The 22,011-nt window shown below is 44.6% G+C and overlaps 2 protein-coding genes across 3 annotated transcripts in view; both read left to right on the top strand.

Moving 5' to 3' along the window:
* The window catches only part of LOC137418712 (organic solute transporter subunit alpha), a 122,697-nt gene that overhangs the window by 57,915 nt on the left and 42,771 nt on the right, over positions 1-22,011 (top strand). For both annotated transcript variants that reach the window (XM_068104816.2, XM_068104815.2), the window contains one exon: positions 867-940. In XM_068104816.2, coding sequence (XP_067960917.2) covers positions 867-940 — 74 coding nt within the window. The remainder of the gene's footprint in view (positions 1-866; positions 941-22,011) is intronic.
* On the top strand, positions 1,404-2,454 carry LOC137418711 (syntaxin-12-like). Its single transcript, XM_078775170.1, is given in 2 exon segments — positions 1,404-2,231; positions 2,234-2,454. Coding segments are annotated over 2 exon segments (783 nt in total). The 5' UTR covers positions 1,404-1,570; the 3' UTR covers positions 2,356-2,454.

Below are 22,011 nucleotides of genomic sequence, written 5' to 3'. Positions count from 1 at the left end.
TTTTCAGAAATTACCAAAAAATTGAATTGCTCCAGTAAAACTTGCAAAGTTGTCTTGCAAAGACTATTAGTCCGATCTTACCTTTGTTTTTGCAACATATAGGGTGTGTTCAGTTCCCAAGTTTCTTGTAGAGCACTCGCCAAGTGGCTTTAGCAATCAAGCAAGCACTCGATTCGAAACCATTGATAAGGAACAGCTGGCTTGGCAAGCACTAGCTAGCTGCTTGGTAACTGAACAAATCCCTAGATACAGAATTTTTTTTTACATGGCAAACCAGGAAACAACAGTACCTTCAAATGCAGTGTGTATTGTACCATATCTCATGCTACAGTTTTGAAATGACATTTTGACAGGTAGCATGGACAAGTTCAATGTTTCCTGTGTGGGTTGACCATACGAATGACCAACCTACCTCATTTTGACCATTACTACTAGTCTCTAACCAATGTAGCAGCCCCATGAGGCCCCAAAAATGTTGAGTACTTTGGCAGGGTAAATCAAAATGGATCAGGAAAAGCTGATGCAATAAATAAATAAAAATTACCAGATATTGATAAATCATGCTTGAAATACCATTCTACAATTGCTTGGACTTGAAGAAGATATTTGTGGCTATGTAACCTTTAAGTTTTGATGCAATGTGTTCTTAAGGTGAACAGGCTCATGGGAATAGTGCATAAACCAAAGGAGACAATGAAGAGATGACACTTAAGATATGCAGACAGATGTAGATGTGTTGGGGGAAGGGGAAGGTGGAGAGAGGGGGAGAGTGGTTCGGGGGACGGGAACTTGAACCAATGTTATCTTACCATAATTAATGTAAGCACGATGTATGTTGATGCATCCATGCATTGTGCTGTGTGCAGGTGCTTACCATATTGGCCTGTGTCGGAATGTGGGTACCACGTGCAGCCATGTTCATGGACCATGCGGCATCCATGTAGGTTTGAGTACCCCTTCCACATCTCTGCTGGATAAAGAGTTAACCTTTGGACCACATGGTAATTGAGTTTGATGATAAGTTGTTGTTTTAATTTCTTACAAACTCGTGTGACCATTTAGCTCGGCAGCTAAAACCCACTATTAGGGTGAATCATTCACATTGAGATACAAGCATGAAATTTGGCATTTAAGCTGGTATATAGATGCTCTTTGCAAGATGATCGACTATACGGGTCGGGGTTACACACGGCAGTGTTGACTAAACATGCTGTAGTAGTTCAACGGATGTGTGGTGTGGTCCACTCCGAACGTGGGCTCTCATTACGGAGATCGCTCGATCGCTCCTCCTTGCGCAGTCATATGACAGCAGATCTATGCGGAAGCGATGCTTTTGGAAACTCGTCTTTCAACCTGGGTGGGTGAGCATTGAAGTTGCGGAGGACCTCGGATTGGGGCACGGCACAGGGAGAGGCGATTGGTTGTATGTCGGCGAGCGTTGAAATTGCGGAGGACCTCGGAGTGGGGCACGGTCAAGTAGTGTCTGGAGTGGTATAAACGGTTCGCCCGACAGAAGTCAAATTGGCAGCAACCATGTCGTCCGATCGTGGATTTCCCTCTCGTATGGAGGATGGCGTGGTGGATGGTTTTTTCCAGCCTTGCATCCACCATCGGCACGAACATCCAGAAGATCTCTCAGAACACATCAAAGATTCAACGCATGGTCAACCAACCGGGAACGACGCAGGATACTGCAGAGCACATTGAACGCCTGAGACAGTTGCAGCAGCAGACAAACCAACTTGCAAAGGAAACAAATCAACATCTAAAAGAGCTCGGTTCCTTACCTGCTGCACAATCTGAACAACGACAGCGGAAGCTGCAGCGAGATCGGCTCGCGTCCGAATTCTCCACTGCACTCAACAACTTTCAAATCGTGCAGCGGAAAGCCGCTGAGAAGGAGAAGGAAAGCGTGGCACGTGCACGAGCAAACTCCCGCCTTTTGCAACCGGGTGGAATTTTTGATGAAGGTTCAAAAGAAACACAACTTGTTGACTTTGGACCTGAGTCTGATCGGCAGATGCAAAGCCAGGATGAGAGCATGGGTACAACTGCTCAAGATCTGGAGGAATTGAAAGAGCGTGAAGGTGCCATTGTGCAACTGGAGGCAGATATTGTGGATGTGAATCAGATATTCAAGGATCTTGGCAGCATGATCCACGAACAAGGTGACATGATCGACAGCATCGAGGCCAATGTAGAAAATGCAGAAACGAGCGTGCAGCAGGCCAACCGGGTCTCCGTGCAGCTTCACGGCATCAGTCTTCTTCACGAAAGAAAATTTGCCTCCTCGTCTTGTTATTAGCGATTGTTGCACTCGTGTTAGGAATTGTAATATTGGTGTCCACCAAATAGTGACCTCGCCAGCGATATGTCCCACTTCCCAGGATCCTGCAAGGTCAGCCCACTGTCAGCTCACATTGCCTCATATGTTGCACCGTGATGCTTCGTTTATCTCCTATCTTTGTTTGATGGTTTCCTTTTCAAAAAAAAGTTGTTTTTTTCATTATCTGGAAGATGTTGGAAATGAAGAGGGGTGGGTAACTCAACAATATGATCTTTAAAATTGTTCTTGAATCATAATTATTGAGCCAATTTAATTGTTTGCACTTTGTGTCAAAGCAATAGCATAAATACTTTTAACTAGCCGAAACCCATGGAACATCCACGGAAGGGAGGATGTGGTGTATGGATAGAGTGTACCATTATGGATGGCATAGGGGATTTGCTTGTCCGAGTAAGAGTTAGGAACAAAGATGAGAATGAAGAGTGCGTATATGAACAACGATCGCCGACACCGGCACAAATGCATGCTCTGGATTGTCTACTTAGTGGACGGCTTGCTTTCGCCTTCGCCTGTCCAATCAGCGGACGGCTTGCTTCGCCTTCGCCCAGCAGACGCCAATACGATGGCGTCGTAAGATGGCGTCGTATCGGCAGTTAATCGGATGCTTTTGAGCCCCAACGTCGGCTAATTCAGATTTTTCGAGTATGTCTGTACGTGATAAACAAAGAGTGCGGTTCGTAGATCGTAAATCCATTAGTGCCGTGGGCATCGGGTCACTGGGTGCGGCGTAAAAGGGATAACAAAGTCGAGCCCTTACGCTATTATTATATAGACTAGCCGAAACCCGTGGAACATCCACGGAAGGGAGGATGTGGTGTATGGATAGAGTGTACCATTATGGATGGCATAGGGGATTTGCTTGTCCGAGTAAGAGTTAGGAAGAAAGATGAGAATGAAGAGTGCGTATATGCACAACGATCGCCGACACCGGCACAAATGCATGCTCTGGATTGTCCACTTAGTGGTGGCACTCAGTAGAGCGCATACCTCCGCCAGGTGGACATTTTATGATTCGTATCCACTGATAGGCTGGATCTGGATCCGACATGAACCAAAATCGAATCAGCTTGTTCTTGTCATCTAAACAACTCATTTAACCAACTCGTACACAACTTTTTGAAATATGCTATATATCGTTTTAGGGCCCCATCTCTCAATGGTCATGAATCGCTTAATAAATTAAAAATTCCCGTATCCGGATCCGGATTCGAATCTTCACCAAAATTGAATCAATTCATCCTCATCATATACCTAACCTGGTCACCAAGTTTCGTCCGAATCCATCCACAACTTTTTGAGATATCCTGTTCATAGACAAACAGACAGGCGGGGGTGAAAACACAACCTCCATCCACCTTTGGTGGTGGAGGGAAAGAAAGTGCGCCAAATGGTAAACCTTTTATAGAACTCCTTTTTGTGGCTCTCTAATGATCGATCCCCTCCGAACCCCCACCCTTACCCTACTCTGTTTCCTTCTCACCCCTTTGATCCTCCGTCACAGTTTACCCTAAAATACACGCCCTAAAATGAAAGATCCTTTTTATAATCTCCGACACTCCATCCCTTGGCACAGCCGTTACCTGGCACTCCGGCACGCACACTGCAGCACTGTTAGCCTGTTCATGGCCATGCCCGTGGAACATCCACGGAAGGGAGGATGTCGTGTATGGATAGAGTGTACCATTATGGATGGCATAGGGGCTTTCCTTGTCCGAGTAAGAGTTAGGAGGAAAGATGAGAATGAAGAGTGCGTATATGAACAACGTATTTATTGCAATCTACTTAAATGACAATGCTACGATATACTTTTGAAAAATGAATGGATTCGTTATAGGAATCGGCATAGCGCCATTCTGGGAGTGTTACGTCTCGCCACCTGCTACACCTCTCTGAGTTACGAGGATTTATGCAACGCACCCCGAGTATCGCAACGTCACTCCATTTAACTTTATTAAAATGACGATAAAGACGTTTCCTTATATATCCTAATTTAAAATGTTCAAGGGAATAAAAAGACCATTTGGTTCACACCAGCCATGTTCACACCACTCGACTGTCCAATCAGCGGACGGCTCGCATCGCCTTCGCCCAGCAGACGCCAATATGATGGCGTCGTAAGATGGCGTCGTATCGGCCGTTAATCGTATGCTTTTTGGCCCCAAAGTCGACTAATTCAGATTTTTCGAGTGTGGCTGTACGTGATAAACAAAGAGCGCCGTTCGTAGATCGTAAATGCATTAGTGCCGTGGGCATCGGGTCACTGTGTGCAGCGTAAAAGGGATAACAAAGTCGAGTCCTTACGGTATTATTATATAGATTTATTGTTATTGCTGCTGCCATTACCATGCCATCCCTTTCACCATCACCACGTGCTGATTGCGATTTGACTGGCCTCGTTGCCTGGCAGCCATTTTGTGGTGAGGAAAACCATTCGATATCAGCATTTCATTGGAGCATCACTTTTGGGCGTGGCTTTCATTCTTCAAATTAGCGATGGTGCAGTTGGAAACAGAAGAAAAGCATTCCTGTATAATAATTGTATTATTATATCTAGATTAGTGTGTGCACAGTGACCCAGCACATCACCATCTACAGGTTTTTGACGTGGCACTTTTGCGTTTAATGAACGTGTTATTCTTTTGAGCTGTTGGAGCAATAACCACCATTTTGTTGAAATCAATGCATACACGCACCAAGTTATTTTGGCATTTGGATACTGTCGCTTGGCAGGAATTTGAAATCATTAGGATAATCCTGGTATGCGATCTCTGCCATTTGCAGTTCAGTTGGTGTGAACACGATGATGCATGAAACATTTTGTGCCAAAATGTGGACGGCGTATAGTTTGATTTGTTTTGATGGGTTTATATGTACCAATTTTTTTTTTTTTTGTCGTTCAACTTGACATTTTTTTAATGAACTTATTTCCTGCTGTAAGCCTTACCCTCATCTGTCTGCCATATTTGTAATGATTATAGGTCTATGATGGATGAGGGCTAAGTTATACTTATTACATGTGTAAAAGTTGAAGAACTTTCATTCCTTTCCTCTTTTAATCCACACCTGTTCCAACCTCACTTTAAATCTTTGTTCTATTCCCTTCTTTTTCCCAATATTTTCTCAATTCATACCTTCCTCTCAATTCATAGCCTGGTGTTGGCTTAGCGGTTAGGGTGCCGGCTTGGGATCCTAGGATCCTGGGTTCGGAATCCCGGTCGATCGCTGAATTAACGCCAGGGGGGTTGACTCAGCCTGTCATCCTTCCGAGGTCGGCAAATTGAGTACCAGCTTGCTGGGATGAATGATCACGGTGTGTACCCCTATTTAGAATAGGTACACCGTATCCCTGCGCATTGTAAGAGCGTGACCAAGGGTTGGCGTCAGGAAGGGCATCCGGCCATAAAAACATTGCCTCAAACAGGGAACCATGATTGTCATGGGGCCCGCAAGACTAACCCCTGCTCGAGCGGGGAAAATGGCCTTAAAACGATCATTCATTCATTCATTCATTCATATAGATGCTCTTTAAAACCAGTCAATCAGCCAACTCGAAAAATTAACATAGCATCCATTTCTTTCAAAATGGCCGCCAAAATTGCTAAAACATGCCAATGATTTTTAATAATGAACTCGATCATTCATTCATTCATTCATTCATTCATTCATATAGATGCTCTTTAAAACCAGTCAATCAGCCAACTCGAAAAATTAACATCGCATCCATTTCTTTCAAAATGGCCGCCAAAATTGCTAAAACATGCCATTGATTTTCAATAATGAACATGATGAACGAGTATCAATACAAAATCACACAACTACATATTATCTCTAAGAGGTAGCTAAAATTTTCTCTTTACCTAATTAAGATAAAGTGTTATCTATATCCTTCTCTCGGCCCATCAGACATGCTACGAGAGATAGACAATAGTTGGAGGTGGACAAGACAGAAATACCCCAGGTGTGCCCGGTGGGGCACAGCAGGAACCGATGCCAAGAGGTAGAGGTGCGTCCATGCTGCAGGTCAACAGGCGGTACCCAGCACATGGCTTGTGAGGTGGAGGAGAGGCATAGCTGGCTGGGGGAGTGGAGGGGGGGCTGGGGGGGGGAGGGAGAGCAAGGGGGTGTTGGCAGGCAGCTTTGCAGACTCCACACCCAGCCTTATCCTCTATTCGGTCTGGTAACTCCCCCTTCCCCTCCTGCATTTCCTCTGTCCCCCACCTCACACCATGATGTCCTGCACCCCTCCACGCTCACTCACAATTGGGTGCCGATCATCCTGTGTGTTGTAGTGACCCAGCCACAACCCTTCATCCCAAAACTTTCAGGCAAGCCAAGGCAGTCACAATACCCATTTTACGATACCGCCTAGACTTGTGCCCCAAGATCTAGCAAAATGCAAAGACACATAAACGACAGATTACAGGTGAGAAAACGTCAAAAATAAAAGATCAAAAGGGATGATGATTTTAGAGACACACATGAGGAGGGGTTGACAATGTCAAACTAAAAATTTGTCAAACAAACCAGCTGCTCCTGGACTCTGTGTCCTTCTCTCCTGACAAGGTGGAGAAGTTTCTGTCAAACCTCGACTCTCATTCTGGAACTGGGCCAGACGGCATCAGCCCACGGGTCCTAACATCCTGCTCTGCCGCTATATCTCACCCTCTCTCTGTTCTCATCACCCTCTCTTTTGCTCAAGGTCATCTGCCAGCATCTTGGAAATCAGCCAACATTCCGGCTTTACACAAAAAATATGCAAAAACAGATCCTTGCAACGACAGACAAATGAGCCTGCTCCCAATCATCAGCAAGGTCATGGAATCCATCATCGCTTCTGATATTAAATCCTTCCTCTTCTCCAATGGCTTGATCTTGGATCATCAATTTGGATTCAGACCATGTCATTCTACGCTGGACATCCTGCTTCTGCTGTCTCAACAATGGATGGAGGTCCTCAATGCCAAACAGGAAATCAGAGCTGTCTCCCGTGACATATGTTGTGCCTTCGATACAGTCTGGCACCCTACCCTGCTCAGCAAACTCTCCTCCTATGGTATCCATGGAAACCTCCACGCATGGCTTGCAGACTTCCTCTCTGGTCGCAGTCAATGTGTGGCCCTGAATGGGTTTTCTCTCATCTCCCCTTCCTGTTCAGGCTGGAGTTCCCCAAGGCAGTGTTCTGGGCCCTGTGCTTTTTCTGGTCTTCATGAATGATTTATCCGACTCTCTGGAAGATCCTCTTTATCTCTTTGCTGATGACTCCACTCTCTGCCATTCCATATCTCAACCCTCAGATCGGCAGGCAGCAGCCTCTTCGCTCTCTTCAGACCTGGACAATATCTCAAACTGGTCAAACAAGTGGAACATGTCTTTCAATCCTGTCAATTCTCACACTCTCACCTTGTCTCCCCGAAAAGACCGTCTGGACAACCCTCCCATCTACCTTCTGAACAATCCTCTTGTTCTTCACTCAAGCTTTTAGGTCTCACTATCTGCCATGATCTTTCCTGGGAAAACCACATTTCCAAGCTGGCCTCCAAAGCCAGTCGCTGTCTGGGAATCCTCCACCGTGAAAAGCCCTTTCTGGGCATTCCTGAGCTCCTCACCACATACAAAGCTTTCATCCGCAGCTCAATGGAATACTGCTCTCCCCTCTGGGCTGGTGCTCTGGCCTCACACGTAGCTCGGCTTCATGCAGTTGAAACCAAAGCATTCAAAATCATTGGAATCTCCTGCGATGAAGCTGATTCTGAGGGCCTTTCTCTCTCTCTCACTGCAAGTAGGTTGGTGGTCTTTGTCTTCCACCGACTCCTCTCCAGCCTTGCTCCCCCTGCTCTGTCTGTGCTCTGTCTCCCAAATATTCCTGCAGGATGCACAAGGTCTGCCAGCAACCCTCTTCTGGTGAAACTGCCAAAATCAAGACTCTCTGCTCACCTTCACTCTTTCATTCCTCTTTTCTCCCACCTCTGGAACAATCTCCAACACTCTCTTCAATATCCTCTCCTCTCTCCAGGTCTTTAAAACAGCTGTTCACCACCATCTCTTATCTTCCCCCACCCAAAATCTAGATCTTTTCTACCCCCGTTAAAACACCCCAAATCCGCCTCTTTCAATCCCCAACTTCTTTCCTGAAATTCCTAGTTGTGTTCATTTGCTTTACACCGTGTACCCCTCCTCCCTAGCCCTCCCCCTTCCACAGATCTACCGACGTCCCTGTTCTCTACTGTTGTTGTGCTTGTGTGCTTCCCTCTCCCTCCCCCTTTTGTCTACCATTCCCTTCATTGCATATTTTATGTGTCCTTGCATGTTTTCATGTTCAATGTGTTAGCTCTTACACGAGCCTCGATTCTGTATACAAAAAAAATTATGTATAAAATAAACTATACATAAGCGATGCATATCTAATATCACATATAACTACTTTACGCATATGCTGAGACTCTCATTAAGGAAATAACTGTGCTTTACTAAGCATCTTTAACCCACTTGGAGTCATTTCTACAGCACTAAACAGAGGTGTATCCAGAGGCAGGCGAACCCAGCTCTGCCCCCCCCCCCCGCACCCCCTGATATATTACGGTGTATATAGCTGAGGATGTGGTCTCAGAATGTGGTAAAGTAAACTGTCTCATGCAGCGATTTATTTTCTAACAATTTCCACGACAAAGACTAAATATATAATAAGGTAGGTAAGCCAACCTAATATTGCATAGCATTTCAAAAATTAAACGTAAAATCTGCAACGATTACATTTAAAAATGCTTTTAATCAGTGTTTAATTATTTTTATGTTTTTGAAGTGTGCTAATACAATGATTGTGCCAAAAATCAAACATAAGACATACGGACACAAGACGTAATAAAGGGAGCGGGAGACAAGTTGGGGGAGAGAGGGGGAAGCACACAAGTACAATATTTGAGAGTAGTGACATCGTGAGATCTGTGGGAGGGAGAGGGCTTGGGGGGAGGAGGCATGGGAAAGGGGGTGGGGGTGTAAGTGGGACAAACCACATGGACACAGCTAGGACTTCCAGGAAAGAAGTTGGTATTTCAGAAAAGTGGATCTGGGGTGAATTAACGGGGTAGAAAAGATCAAGGTTTTGGATGGGGGAAGATAAGAGATGGTGGTGAACAGCTATTTTAAAGACCTGGAGGGAGGAGTGGGATTGAAGAGAGTGAGGGAGTTTGTTCCAGAGGCGGGAGAAAAGAGGACCGAAAGAGTGAAGGTGAGCATAGTCTTGATTTATGTTGTGTTGTGACATAATTTAACCATTGCTTCGTACACAAGAGATCCAGAGTTCTGATTCCATCCGATGAATGTTTAATTATTTATTTTTAATCAAAACAAATCAATATCTGTGCATGAATCATAAAGATTCTGAAATGATAAACAATTAAATAACTTATAAACAAGTAAATGTTTGTGCCCCCAACCTAAAATCTTGGATCTGTATCTGATAAATGGTAAATTGAATTTTTTTTCAAAAAGGATGGAGAATAATGTTGAAAGGGAGGGTAGAATGAGGGGTGTATTGGAAAGCTGTACAAATGGGATACACACAATAGTTTAAGAAACATCAGTGTTATATATATATATATATATATATATATATATATATATATATATATATATATATATCTTCTTATATAAATAAAGGAGGAGTGTCTGTGTGTGTGTGTGTGTGTGTGTCTGTCTGTCTGGATGTCCGCTTATAACTCAAGAACTACACATCGGAGAAACGTTTCAGACACATTCGGAATCAGCATAAAATTCCGGTTGTTATAGGCTACTTTTTATTTTAATGGTTTAAAAAACCGGGCCTCATTTGTAATTGTGCATTTGACAAGTGAACATCAGGTAAAAGTTCAAACTGATCAATTCCCTGACGAAGGCGTGGCCCCATCAACGTGTCACGAAGGGAGGTGCCGGTGAACCCTCGCGACCAGTCAGGGCCGAGGCGTGTTCACCGGTAGGCGGAGCGAAGCGCGCGCGGGTTGATTTGCAAGGCGCGTGATATAAGCGCCGCCGCGGACGGACTATTTCAACAGATGAGCCAGGAAGAGAGAAGGAGTCGACCACCAAGGCAGGAAGAGACGAGGCAGATGAGACGAGAGCAGAGAGAGAGAGAGAGAGAGAGAGAGAGAGAGAGAGAGAGAGAGAGAGAGAGAGAGAGAGAAAGAGAGAAAGAGAAAGAGAAAGAGAAAGAGAAAGAGACGGTGAGAGAGAGAGATGGTGAGAGAGAGAGAGACGGTCCGCTACCACGACGACACGGACCGCGCTGATGATGCTGGCAAGATATTCTTCCTCGATGCTTCTGGCGGGACAGGAAAAACATTCCTCATTAATATCATCCTGGCCAAGGTTCGTCAAAAGTCGGAAATTGCTCTGGCTGTGGCCTCAAGTGGAATTGCAGCTACACTTCTTGAAGGAGGAAGGACAGCACATTCAACTTTCAAACTGCCTTTGGATTTGACCAAGCAAGACACCCCAACCTGCAACATTAGCAAGAATTCAGCAAACGCCAAGATCCTTCAACAGTGCAAAATCATCATCTGGGATGAGGCTACTATGAACCACAAGCAGGCATTCGAAGCAGTGAACATGTGTGTGTGTCTGTCTGGATGTCCGCTTATAACTCAAGAACTACACATCGGAGAAAAGTTTTAGACACAGATTTGGAATCAGCATAAAATTCCGGTGGTTATAGGCTACGTTTTATTATAATGGTTTAAAAAACCGGGCCTCATTTGTAATTGTGCATTTGACAAGTGAACATCAGGTAAAAGTTCAAACTGATCAATACCCTGAAATTTTGAAATTCATTTGAATTGATCAATTAATGTGGCTATAAATTCAAGTCCACTTTTCTTTCAAGTTCATTTGTATTTGATGTGTTGCACTACAAATGAACAGTATTTCCTGTCATTTGACTTTTGCTCAAAGTATTAATTTATTTGCTATATATATTTTTAAGTTCATCATGCCACGTAAAAGACCCAAATCTCTTGGTCGATCTACTGCAGATTCAAGAAGAAAGAAAGCTCAGAGAGCTGATGAGACCGATGATGAGCAAGATAGGCAAAGGCAAGCTGACAGAAGAACTGCAGAAGAGGATCAAACAAAAGTCAATTGGTTCAAAGGGGCCTTTGCTTACAACCCAAGAAAGAAGTACAGCTCTGACTCTAAGGTGGACATTGGAGAAATGGACAAGGTGTGCAAATATTGCAAGGCCAAAACGTTCAAGGCAGAGACAGCAGGCCTTTGCTGCTCAGCAGGTGAAGTCTGGCTACCCCGCATCGAAGAGCCTCCTGATGTGCTGAAAAGGCTGCTGATTGGCAACACTGCTGATGCCAAGCACTTTCAGAAACACCTTATGAGGTACAACTTAGCCTTCCAAATGACTTACTTTGGGGCAGAAAAGGATCTCACTGACTACTCTTTCTTTACAACATTTACAATACAAGGTCAATGTTATCACAGGATGGGAAGTCTCCAGCCTGTTCCCAGTGAAAACAACAATACTGCACACAAGTTTGTTCAGGTCTACTTCATGGGCACAAGTGAAGAAGAGGCTGAACAGCGGTGCAGGAATGTTCAAATGTCAAATGGTGCACTCAAATTGAACATTGTGGCAGACCTCCAATAAATGCTGCACCAGAATCACAAATATGTCAAAGTGTTTAAGTATGCCCTTGAACAGATGGAGGAAAGACCAGATCTGAAGCTCAAAATAAGGGCAGACCAGACGCCAGCTGGAGAACATGAGAGACGATACAATGCACCTGTGAGTGATGACGTGGCCATCATTGTGGTTGGTGAAAAACTTGGATCAAGAGACATTGTCCTGAAGCAAAGATCGGGCAGTTTAGATTACATCGGAGAAACCCACAGAGCTTATGATTCCCTTCAGTACCCACTGATATTTTGGAAAGGACAGGATGGGTACAACTTTTCTCTGAAGAAAATAAACCCAGCAACTGGCCAGGAGAAAACTGGCAGAAATTCTAAAGTGTCATGCAAGGATTTCTACTCTTACCATTTCATGGAGAGAGAAGAAGAGGTCAACTATGTCGTGAGGTTTGGCCGTGTCACCTGTCAGCTCATGGTAGACAGCTATGCAAAGATGGAAGCTGAACGCCTTCTGTACATCAGACTGAACCAATCAAAACTACGTGCTGAAGAGTACATCCATCTGAAGGATGCCATAGTTACAGATGGCATTAATCCAGAAGACATTGGCCAGCCAGTTATTCTTCCGTCCAGTTTTACTGGTGGCCCACGGTACATGGCAGAAAGAACCCAGGATGCTATGTCATATGTCAGAAAGTTTGGCCGTCCAGATCTATTCATCACTTTCACCTGCAATCCTGCATGGCCTGAAATCAAGAATGTACAAGATTCCAATCTACGACATGACATTATTGCCATGGTATTCAGTGAAAAACAGAAGAAACTGAAATGGTTACTGAAGAAAGGGATGATCTTTGGAGATTTGGTAGCATGGATGTACATCATTGAATGGCAGAAGCATGGCCTCCCTCACTCTCACACCTTGATTTGGTGCAAAGACAAAATCCGACCAGATGATATAGACAGGATCATATCAGCAGAACTGCCAGATCCAGAGATGGACCCAGAACTGTTCAGGACCATCTCCACACAAATGATTCATGGGTGCTGTGGCAGCATCAACCCTCGATCTGTTTGCATGAAGGACAACAAATGCCAAAAAAGATTTCCCAAACAACTTCGCCGAGAGACAGAGACTGGTGATGATGGATATCCAGAGTATCGCAGGAGGAGCACTGGCGATGGGGGACACACTGCTAAAGTCAACATTCGCAGTGTGGGAGAGTACAACGTTGACAATCGGTGGGTTGTTCCCCACAACAAAATGCTCTGCAAAATCTTTAATGCACACATCAATGTGGAACTGTGCAGCTCAGTTAAGTCCATCAAATATGTATGCAAGTATGTCAATAAGGGCAGTGACATGGCAACATTTGAAGTAGGTGACAAAAAAAGGTCAGATGAGATTAGCAGGTTCCAGTCAGGCCGATATATATCAACAAACGAAGCAGTGTGGAGGATCCTTGGATTTAACATTCATGAGCGCTATCCAACTGTCATCAATTTGGCCGTACATCTGGAAAATGGACAAAGGGTCTATTACACTGCAGAAACTGCCCAAGCACGAGCACAAGGGCCGCCTCCTCAGACTACGTTGACAGCTTTCTTCAAACTCTGCATAGAAGATGACTTTGCCAAGACTCTTCTGTACAATGAAGTCCCTACCTACTACACATGGGAGAACAAAAAGTGGAATCGCAGGAAGGAGGACATTCCAGTAGACAATTATCCTGGAGTTTTTGCCAGCAGTGCAATTGGCAGAGTCTACACAGTTCATCCAAAGAACAGAGACTGTTTCTTTCTGAGCCTTCTCCTGCACACTGTCAGAGGTCCAACATCCTTTAAAGATTTGCGACGGGTTAATGGTCAAGATTGTGCCACCTTCCGCGATGCCTGCCGACTCCATGGTCTATTGGAAGACGATGAACATTGGAAAAAAGCCATGGATGAGGCAGCAGTCTCACAGGCACCAAAGCAACTACGGCAGCTGTTTTCCATCATATTGGCAGCATGTGACATTCAGGATCCAGAGAAGCTCTGGGAAGACCACAAAGGAAATATGTCTGAAGACTTTCTCAACTTGGCCAGACGTCAGAACCCTGGTGTGGATATTGATTTCAACTGTGCAATCTACAATCAAGCCCTGATTGAGCTGGAGAAGCACCTGATTGCCTATGGAACCACTATGGCAAATTGTGGAATGCCCCAACCAGAAAACAGCACTGAGGGAATGGCTCAGGAGCTTCTGAGGGAAACAAACTACAACATGGAAGAGCTGACCACATTTGTAGAGCAGAATGTCCCAAGAATGGTTGAGGACCAACAGCAAGCCTTTAATTCTATCCTGAAGAGTGTTGATGATGATGCTGGCAAGATATTCTTCCTCGATGCTCCTGGCGGGACAGGAAAAACATTCCTCATTAATATCATCCTGGCCAAGGTTCGTCAAAAGTCGGAAATTGCTCTGGCTGTGGCCTCAAATGGAATTGCAGCTACACTTCTTGAAGGAGGAAGGACAGCACACAACTTTCAAACTGCCTTTGGATTTGACCAAGCAAGACACCCCAACCTGCAACATTAGCAAGAATTCAATAAACGCCAAGATCCTTCAACAGTGCAAAATCATCATCTGGGATGAGGCTACTATGAACCACAAGCAGGCATTCGAAGCAGTGAACAGAACACTCCAAGATATTTGCAACAACAAGAAAATCATGGGTGGTGTGACAACTGTTCTGGCTGGAGACTTTCGTCAGACTCTCCCAGTCATCCAACGGGACACAAGAGCAGATCAAGTCAAGGCCTGTATCAAGTCTTCTTATCTCCTCTGGCCACATGTGCAAAGACTTACCCTGAATACCAACATGAGAGTCCACCTTCTTGGTGACAACACTGCAGGGGAGTTCTCAAGCCAGCTTTTGAAAGTTGGCAATGGCCTATACCCTCAAGATGCATCAGAACAAATAACTCTACCATTTGGACAGTTTGTTGAAACAAAAGATGACTTGATCAAAAAGGTCTTTCCCAATATGGAGACCCAGTTCCAGGACTCATCATGGCTTGCCGAAAGAGCCATTTTGGCCCCCAAGAACAATGCTGTTCAAGAGATCAACAATTTGCTCCTCCACCAACTTCCCGGTCATGAAAGAAATCATGATTCTCTTGACAAAGTGACAGATGAAGATCAGGCAGTAAACTTCCCAACTGAGTTTCTCAACAGTCTTCAGCCTCAAGGACTCCCAACACACAGGTTGATTCTCAAGGTGGGAGCACCAATCATGCTTCTAAGGAATCTTGATCCACCAAAGCTGTGTAATGGAACACGATTGACAATCCAGCAAATGATGCCGCATGTCCTAGAGGCAACCATCCTCTCAGGACAATACAGAGGAGAGAAAGTATTCATTCCAAGGATACCACTTATTCCACCTGACCTTCCATTCTCCTTCAAGAGGATTCAGTTCCCCATCAGGCTATGTTTTGCTATGTCCATCAACAAGGCGCAGGGGCAATCAATGAAGGTTGTAGGCCTGAACTTCACAGAACAAGTGTTTGCCCATGGCCAGCTGTATGTGGGCTGCTCGAGGGTTGGAAAACCAAGCAATCTTTATGTCTTGGCACCAAGTAAGAAAACCAGAAATGTTGTATACCCAGAGGTTTTGAGAAATTGAAAATTGAAAAAACGTCATGTAGGAAATGTACTGTGATATTGCTCTAAAATATACATGTTCTTTTCATCATATATTTGTCTTATTCTTATTCACCCCGGGCGAAGCCGGGTACCTCAGCTAGTATATATATATATATATATATATATATATACTAGCTGAGGTACCCGGCTCAGCTAGTATATATATAGTTTATATATATATATATATATAATGTAGTTTATACATGTAGTTTATGTAGTTTATATATATTTGTAGTTTGTGTAGTTTATATATATATATATATATATATATATATATATATATATATATATATATATATATATATATATATATATATATACATATATATATATATATATATATATAAACAGAACTATGTATCTATGTGAAGGGAACAGAACACACCGCTCTACCTCGCTTTCGTGGATCTCATAAAAGCTTTTGACACTGTTTGCAGAATGGGTTTATACAAGGTGTTAGAACGGATTGGCTGTCCACCCAAGCTTCTCAGTCTCATCCATTCTTTTCACGACAATATGCACGGCACAATACAGAGTGATGGGTCCACTTCAGAAAGTTTTGACATCAAAAGCGGAGTGAAGCAGGGCTGCATCCTGGTATTTTCTTCTCGGTACTTCTGAGGTACTCCTTCCCTGCAGATATGGAAGGAATCTACCTTCACCAGGACAGATGGAAAGCTGTGTAACCTGTCAAGATTAAAAGCAAAGACAAAATTGCGGCATATCCTGATCAGAGAACTTCTCTATGCAGACGACGCTGCACTTGTCACCCACACCGAAGACCAGCTCCAAACGCTAATGGATCATCTCTCTCATGCGTGCACGAAGTTCTCTCTCACCATCAGTGATAAGAAAACCGTGGTGATGGGACAAGGTGTCACAACCCAGGCCCTGATTACACGAAACAATACTGCACTGGAAGTAGTCAGCAAATTCAGTTATCCTTTGGTCTATAGTGACCAACAACCTTCTCAATGATGAACTGAACATACGCATCGGGAAGGCAGTCACCACCTTTGGTTGTCCAACAAAGAGGGCATGGAAGAACAGCAAGCTGACCCTCAGAACCAAGATACTGATCTGCAAGGTGTGCATCAGCACCCTACTTTATGGCTGTGAAACATGGACAACTTAAAGCTGCCAAGAATGGTGACTCAACCATTTTCATCTTTGCATCCTTGGCATCACATGGAAGGACAGATGCACAAATGCAAAAGTCCTCTCCCAGGCAGGTCTGCCAAGTGTCCTTGCACTTATAAAGCAAAGACTACTTCAATGGCTTGGGCACATATACAACACAACAACAACAACATGCATTTTAAGGCAATTTTCCCTGCTAGAGCGGGGGTTAGCCTTGCGGTCCCCATGACAATCTTCTCCGTTTTGCCCTATTTTCTGCATCTCTCCTTGTTAACCCCCTTGCCCGCATGTCTTCTTCCACCATCTTTAGCCAAGTCTTTCTCGGTCTTCCCCATCCTCTACTTCCTTCTACATTCATTTCCATCACTCTTCTCAACCAGTCACTTTCATCCTTCCTCAACACATGACCAAACCATCTCAACCTGTTCCTCTTCACAGCATCAAACACAGGCTCTATTCCCATCATCTTTCGCAATCCATCATTTGTCTTCCTCTCTCTCAACGATACTCCGCACATCCACCGAACCATTCGCATTTCCACCCTTTCCAGTCTTCGATGCTGCTCTACATTCATGACCCATGTCTCGCTCCCATAAATCATAACACTTCTCACACATGCAGCATACACCTTTCACTTCAGCTTCAACAACACTCCCCTCCTCATCAGCATGCCACTCAGTTCCCGAAACTTCTTCCATGCACATCTCACTCAAGCAACCGTTGCCGAGTCTGATCCACCTTCTCCATTCAACATGTCTCCGAGGTAGCAAAATGTTTTTACACCTTCCAGCTTCACGCCGTCTCCAAGATCCAACTCAACATTTCCTCCATCTGCAGCTCCCTCTGTGCACACCTTACATTTGAATGTAGCTGCCACACTGGTTAATGACCCTCTCAGACCACTACATTTTTGATGAACACACTCAGCGCACATTGTACATTGAATGGAGTTCACTCCGACACCCTTCCTGCACACAGCATATGGCCACTTCCCAGTTCTTTCCACCTCACCACATGCTTTACCACTTGCCATCACCTTCGTCTTTCCTATATTCACCTTCAGATCTTTTGTCTCCATACATTCCTTCCACTTGTTCATTTTTTCCTTCAGTCCATCCATACTTTCCGCAATCAACACCAGATCATCTGCATACAACAACTCCCACGGTAAACCCTCCTTTACGTTCTGAGCCAGCACCTCCATCAGAGCTACAAATAGTAGTGGACTTAGTACCGACCCTGATGCACTCCCACCTTCCCCTCAAACTCACCACTGTTCCAGTCCTTCGTCCTTACAGTTGTGCGCGCTCTTTTGTACATTGCCATCACGACTGTGATCAACCATTCCTCCACTTCTAACTTCGTCAATGCCCATGTCAACACTTCGCGTGGAACCCTATCGAATGCTTTCTCCAGATCAACAAACCCAAGAAACAACTTCTTCCTCTTCTCCATGTACTTCTCCTGCAACTGCCTCACAATAAAGAGCGCGTCTGTCGTTCCTCTTCCTGGCATAAATCCAAACTCCATTTCGTCGATCTTCACCTTCTTCCTTATCCTCCACTCCAACACCCTTTCCAATACCTTCATTCCATGCTCCAACAACTTTATCGCTCGGTACGAGCCACACTCTAGAGGGTCACCTTTCCCCTTGTATAGAGGGACGAGGGTACTCAGTTCCCAAACCACTGGAATGCGGCCTTCTTTCACCACCAGATTACAGATCTCTGTCATTCTCTTCACACCCCAACTTCCTGCTGCCTTCAACATATCTCCCACAACTCCCATCGGCCCTCCCGCTTTTCTCCTCTTCATTGCTTTTATCGCTTCCTCAACTTCCTTCTCAGTTATCTTCTCTGCTGGTCCGAAAACTGGGTTACTCTCTATGTTGCCATCCCATTCATTCTCTGTATTCAACAGCATTTCCATATATCTTTTACATCTTCCTATAATTCCATCTGGGTCCACAACGATTCGTCCCACTTCATCCTTCAAGCAACTCACCCCATCACATCACACCTCTCTTTCGCTATCTGCTTTGCAATCCTGAATACTGCTCTCTGACCCTCTTCCGAATCCAAGCGTTCTCCGAACATTTTCCTACATGCCCCCTGCGCCTTTGCTACCTCTTTCTTTGCAGCCTTCTTGGCTGCCTTATAACTTTCATGCTCTGCTTTTTCTGCTCCTGTACCCTTCGCCTTCTGCCACTCCTTGAACTTCTTCCTCTTCTCGTCAATCCTCTTTCCAACTTTATCATCCCATCACCATGTTTCCAAGTGCCTCGGTGGTCCTTTTGTCCATCCACATACCTCACCAACGGCTCCCAACAGACTATCTTTCATTGACATCCAACCACGTTCAAGTTCAACCACATCATCCTCTACCCTACTCAGCCTCTCTTTTAATGCCTCCCTTACTGTCACCTGTTTCAACCTCCATACCTTCATTCTCGGTTGGTACTTCACCCGCCAAGCTCTCGTCGCACCTTTCATCCTTATGTCGCAGACAACCAAGTGGTGCTGTGAAACAGCCTCCTCCCCCGGAATCACCTTTGTGTCCCGGAGGTGCCCCCTATCTCGCCTACGCACCACCAGGTAGTCAACGGTTGTCGTCGACTCACCTGACGTGTATGTAACAAGCTTATTATCCCCTTTCTGGAACTGTGTATTACAAATCAACAAATCAGCTCCATCAGCAAACTCCAACATCCTTTCACCTTCTCCATTTCTCACACCATATCCGTAACCCCCATGAACTCCCTCAAAACCGTCCATACTCCTTCCCACATATCCATTTAGGTCTCCTCCTACCACAACAACTTCGTCATCTTTCACGTTTTCCATCAGCTTCTCTATCGCACACCAGAACTTGTCCTTCTCTTCATCGCTCCGACCAACCTGCGGAACATATCCCGAGATGACGTTCACCAAGAGCTTTCCAATCATCATTTTCACCATCGTCAACCTATCACCCACTCTAGTCACACTCACCACACTGTCTACAAACTCCTCAGAAAACAGGACACCAACACCATTCACGCCCTCCGGACACCCTTGCCACACAAACTTGTATTTCTGTCCCTGCCTACCCTTCACCATGCTCACACCACTTCCCTTCCATCTCGTCTCTTGCACACAACATATGGCCACTCTTCTTCTGACCAATACTTCCACCACTTCACCTGATCTCCCTGTCATTGTCCCTACATTCCATGTCCCAAACCTCAGAAACCGATCTCCACTTCGGGCTGTACCCTGCTCATATGTAGTGGTAATTGTCATGGTTCTCTTTTTTGAAGCAATGTTTTTATGGCCGGATGCCCTTCCTGACGCCAACCCTCTTAGTCGCCTCTTACGACACGCAGGGATACGGTGTACCTATTCTAACCAGGGTACACACCGGGTACATATACAGGATGGAAGATGGACATATCCCAAAGGATGCCCTATATGGGGAGATAGCTGGGACCAAAAGGGTGCCCGAAGCTGAAGTAGGCCGACAAGGATGTCTGTAAGTGTGATATGAAAGACCTACACATTAATTTTGACACTTGGGAAACTGTAGCTAACTGCAGAGGCACATGGTGACATCAACTATGGGCTGGAATAAGCAATCATGATGACCAGTGGTTGGAGCAGCTGAACAACAGATGCTCTCACCGTAAACATCATCCCACAACTACAGGAGACACCAACTTCACTAAGTACTTTAGATGCAGCACCTGTGGTAGACTCTTTCGCTCCCAAATTTGCTTGTACAGTCACCAACGAAAGTGTAACAACATGACTGACCTCACCAAGAAGTGTTGCATATCCACCACCTTACGTAGATGAATGAATGCCTTTGATATATACATATATATATATATATATATATATATATACAGTGTCTGTGTTGTCTTGTCTTGTCTTGTCTTGTCACTGAAATACTCCCTCAAACTTTTGTGAAATCGTACCAAACTTCTGGTATGCACCTATCTCTCCCGTGGGAATGTCTTAAGCGTATTCTTTTGGAATTTTTTGGAAAAAAAAAATTTTTTTCAACTTAAATCTTCAACTTCAATTGTTTATAAAATATAATATCACTTATATTACAAATGCATTTGTGCAATATAATTGTTTGTATTACGATTGATGTAAACCATGACAAAACAGCACCTCAGGTACAGTCATCTATCTCCAGTCACGTGAAAAAGTAAGTACACCCCATGTAAAGTTTTGACTTTTTTAAACATATTTCAAAATACAGTTTGTTTTTTTTTTGTTGTTTTTTTCCATACAAGATCGAGGCTCGTGAAAGAGCTAAAATTAATCACACAAAAAGACAAACCGACACACAAAACACAAAAAACAAGGGGAGCGGCAGACAAGATGGGGAGAGGGGGGGAAGGACACAAACACAACATTTGAGAGCAGGGACATCGGGAGGACTTGGGGGGAGGTGGGAGAGGAATAAAACATATGAACACTGCAAGGACTCTGGGGTGATTACCGGGGGTAGAAAAGATCAAGGTTTTCGATGGGGGAAGATAAGAGATGGTGGTGAACAGCTGTTTTAAAGACCTGGAGGGAGGAGTGGGATTGAAGGGAGTGGGGGAGTTTGTTCCAGAGGCGGGAGAAAAGGGGAATGAAAGAGTGAAGGTGAGCAGAGAGCCTAGACTTTGACAGCTTAACCATAAGAGGGATGCAGGCAGATCTTGTGCGACCTGAAGGAATATTGGGGGGACAGAGCACAGAGAGAGCTGGGGGAGCAAGGCCGGAGAGGAATCGGTAGAAGACAGAAAGACCACCAACCTGCCTGCGGTGAGTGAGTGAAATTCTTCCATGGGGCGAAAACTTGCTGGGGCGGCCTATTTGATCTTCATTTCAACAATATTGATAGATAAAGGTGATATAATATAACAAATATCATGAAACATTTACATTTTGTAGTCCATTGTATAATTTAAATAAACATAAATGCAAATTTCGCATGTGGAAAAAGTAAGTACACCCTTGGCTCCAATAGGGGGTATTGCCCCCTTTGGCAGAAACAACCTCAAGTAGGGGTTTCTTATAACTGTCTACCAGTCTTTGACATCGACTGGGAGAAATTTTTGCCCACTCCTCCATGCAGAATTCTTTCTGCTGTGTGATGTGTGAGGGGTTTCTTGCATGCACAGCTCGTTTCAAATCCCCCCACAACATCTTGAGATGATTTAGAT

This window comes from Myxine glutinosa, chromosome 4, assembly GCF_964187855.1.
Source record: "Myxine glutinosa chromosome 4, kmMyxGlut1.1, whole genome shotgun sequence".
NCBI lineage: Eukaryota > Metazoa > Chordata > Myxini > Myxiniformes > Myxinidae > Myxine > Myxine glutinosa.
This window is presented reverse-complemented; position numbering and strand designations above follow the sequence as displayed.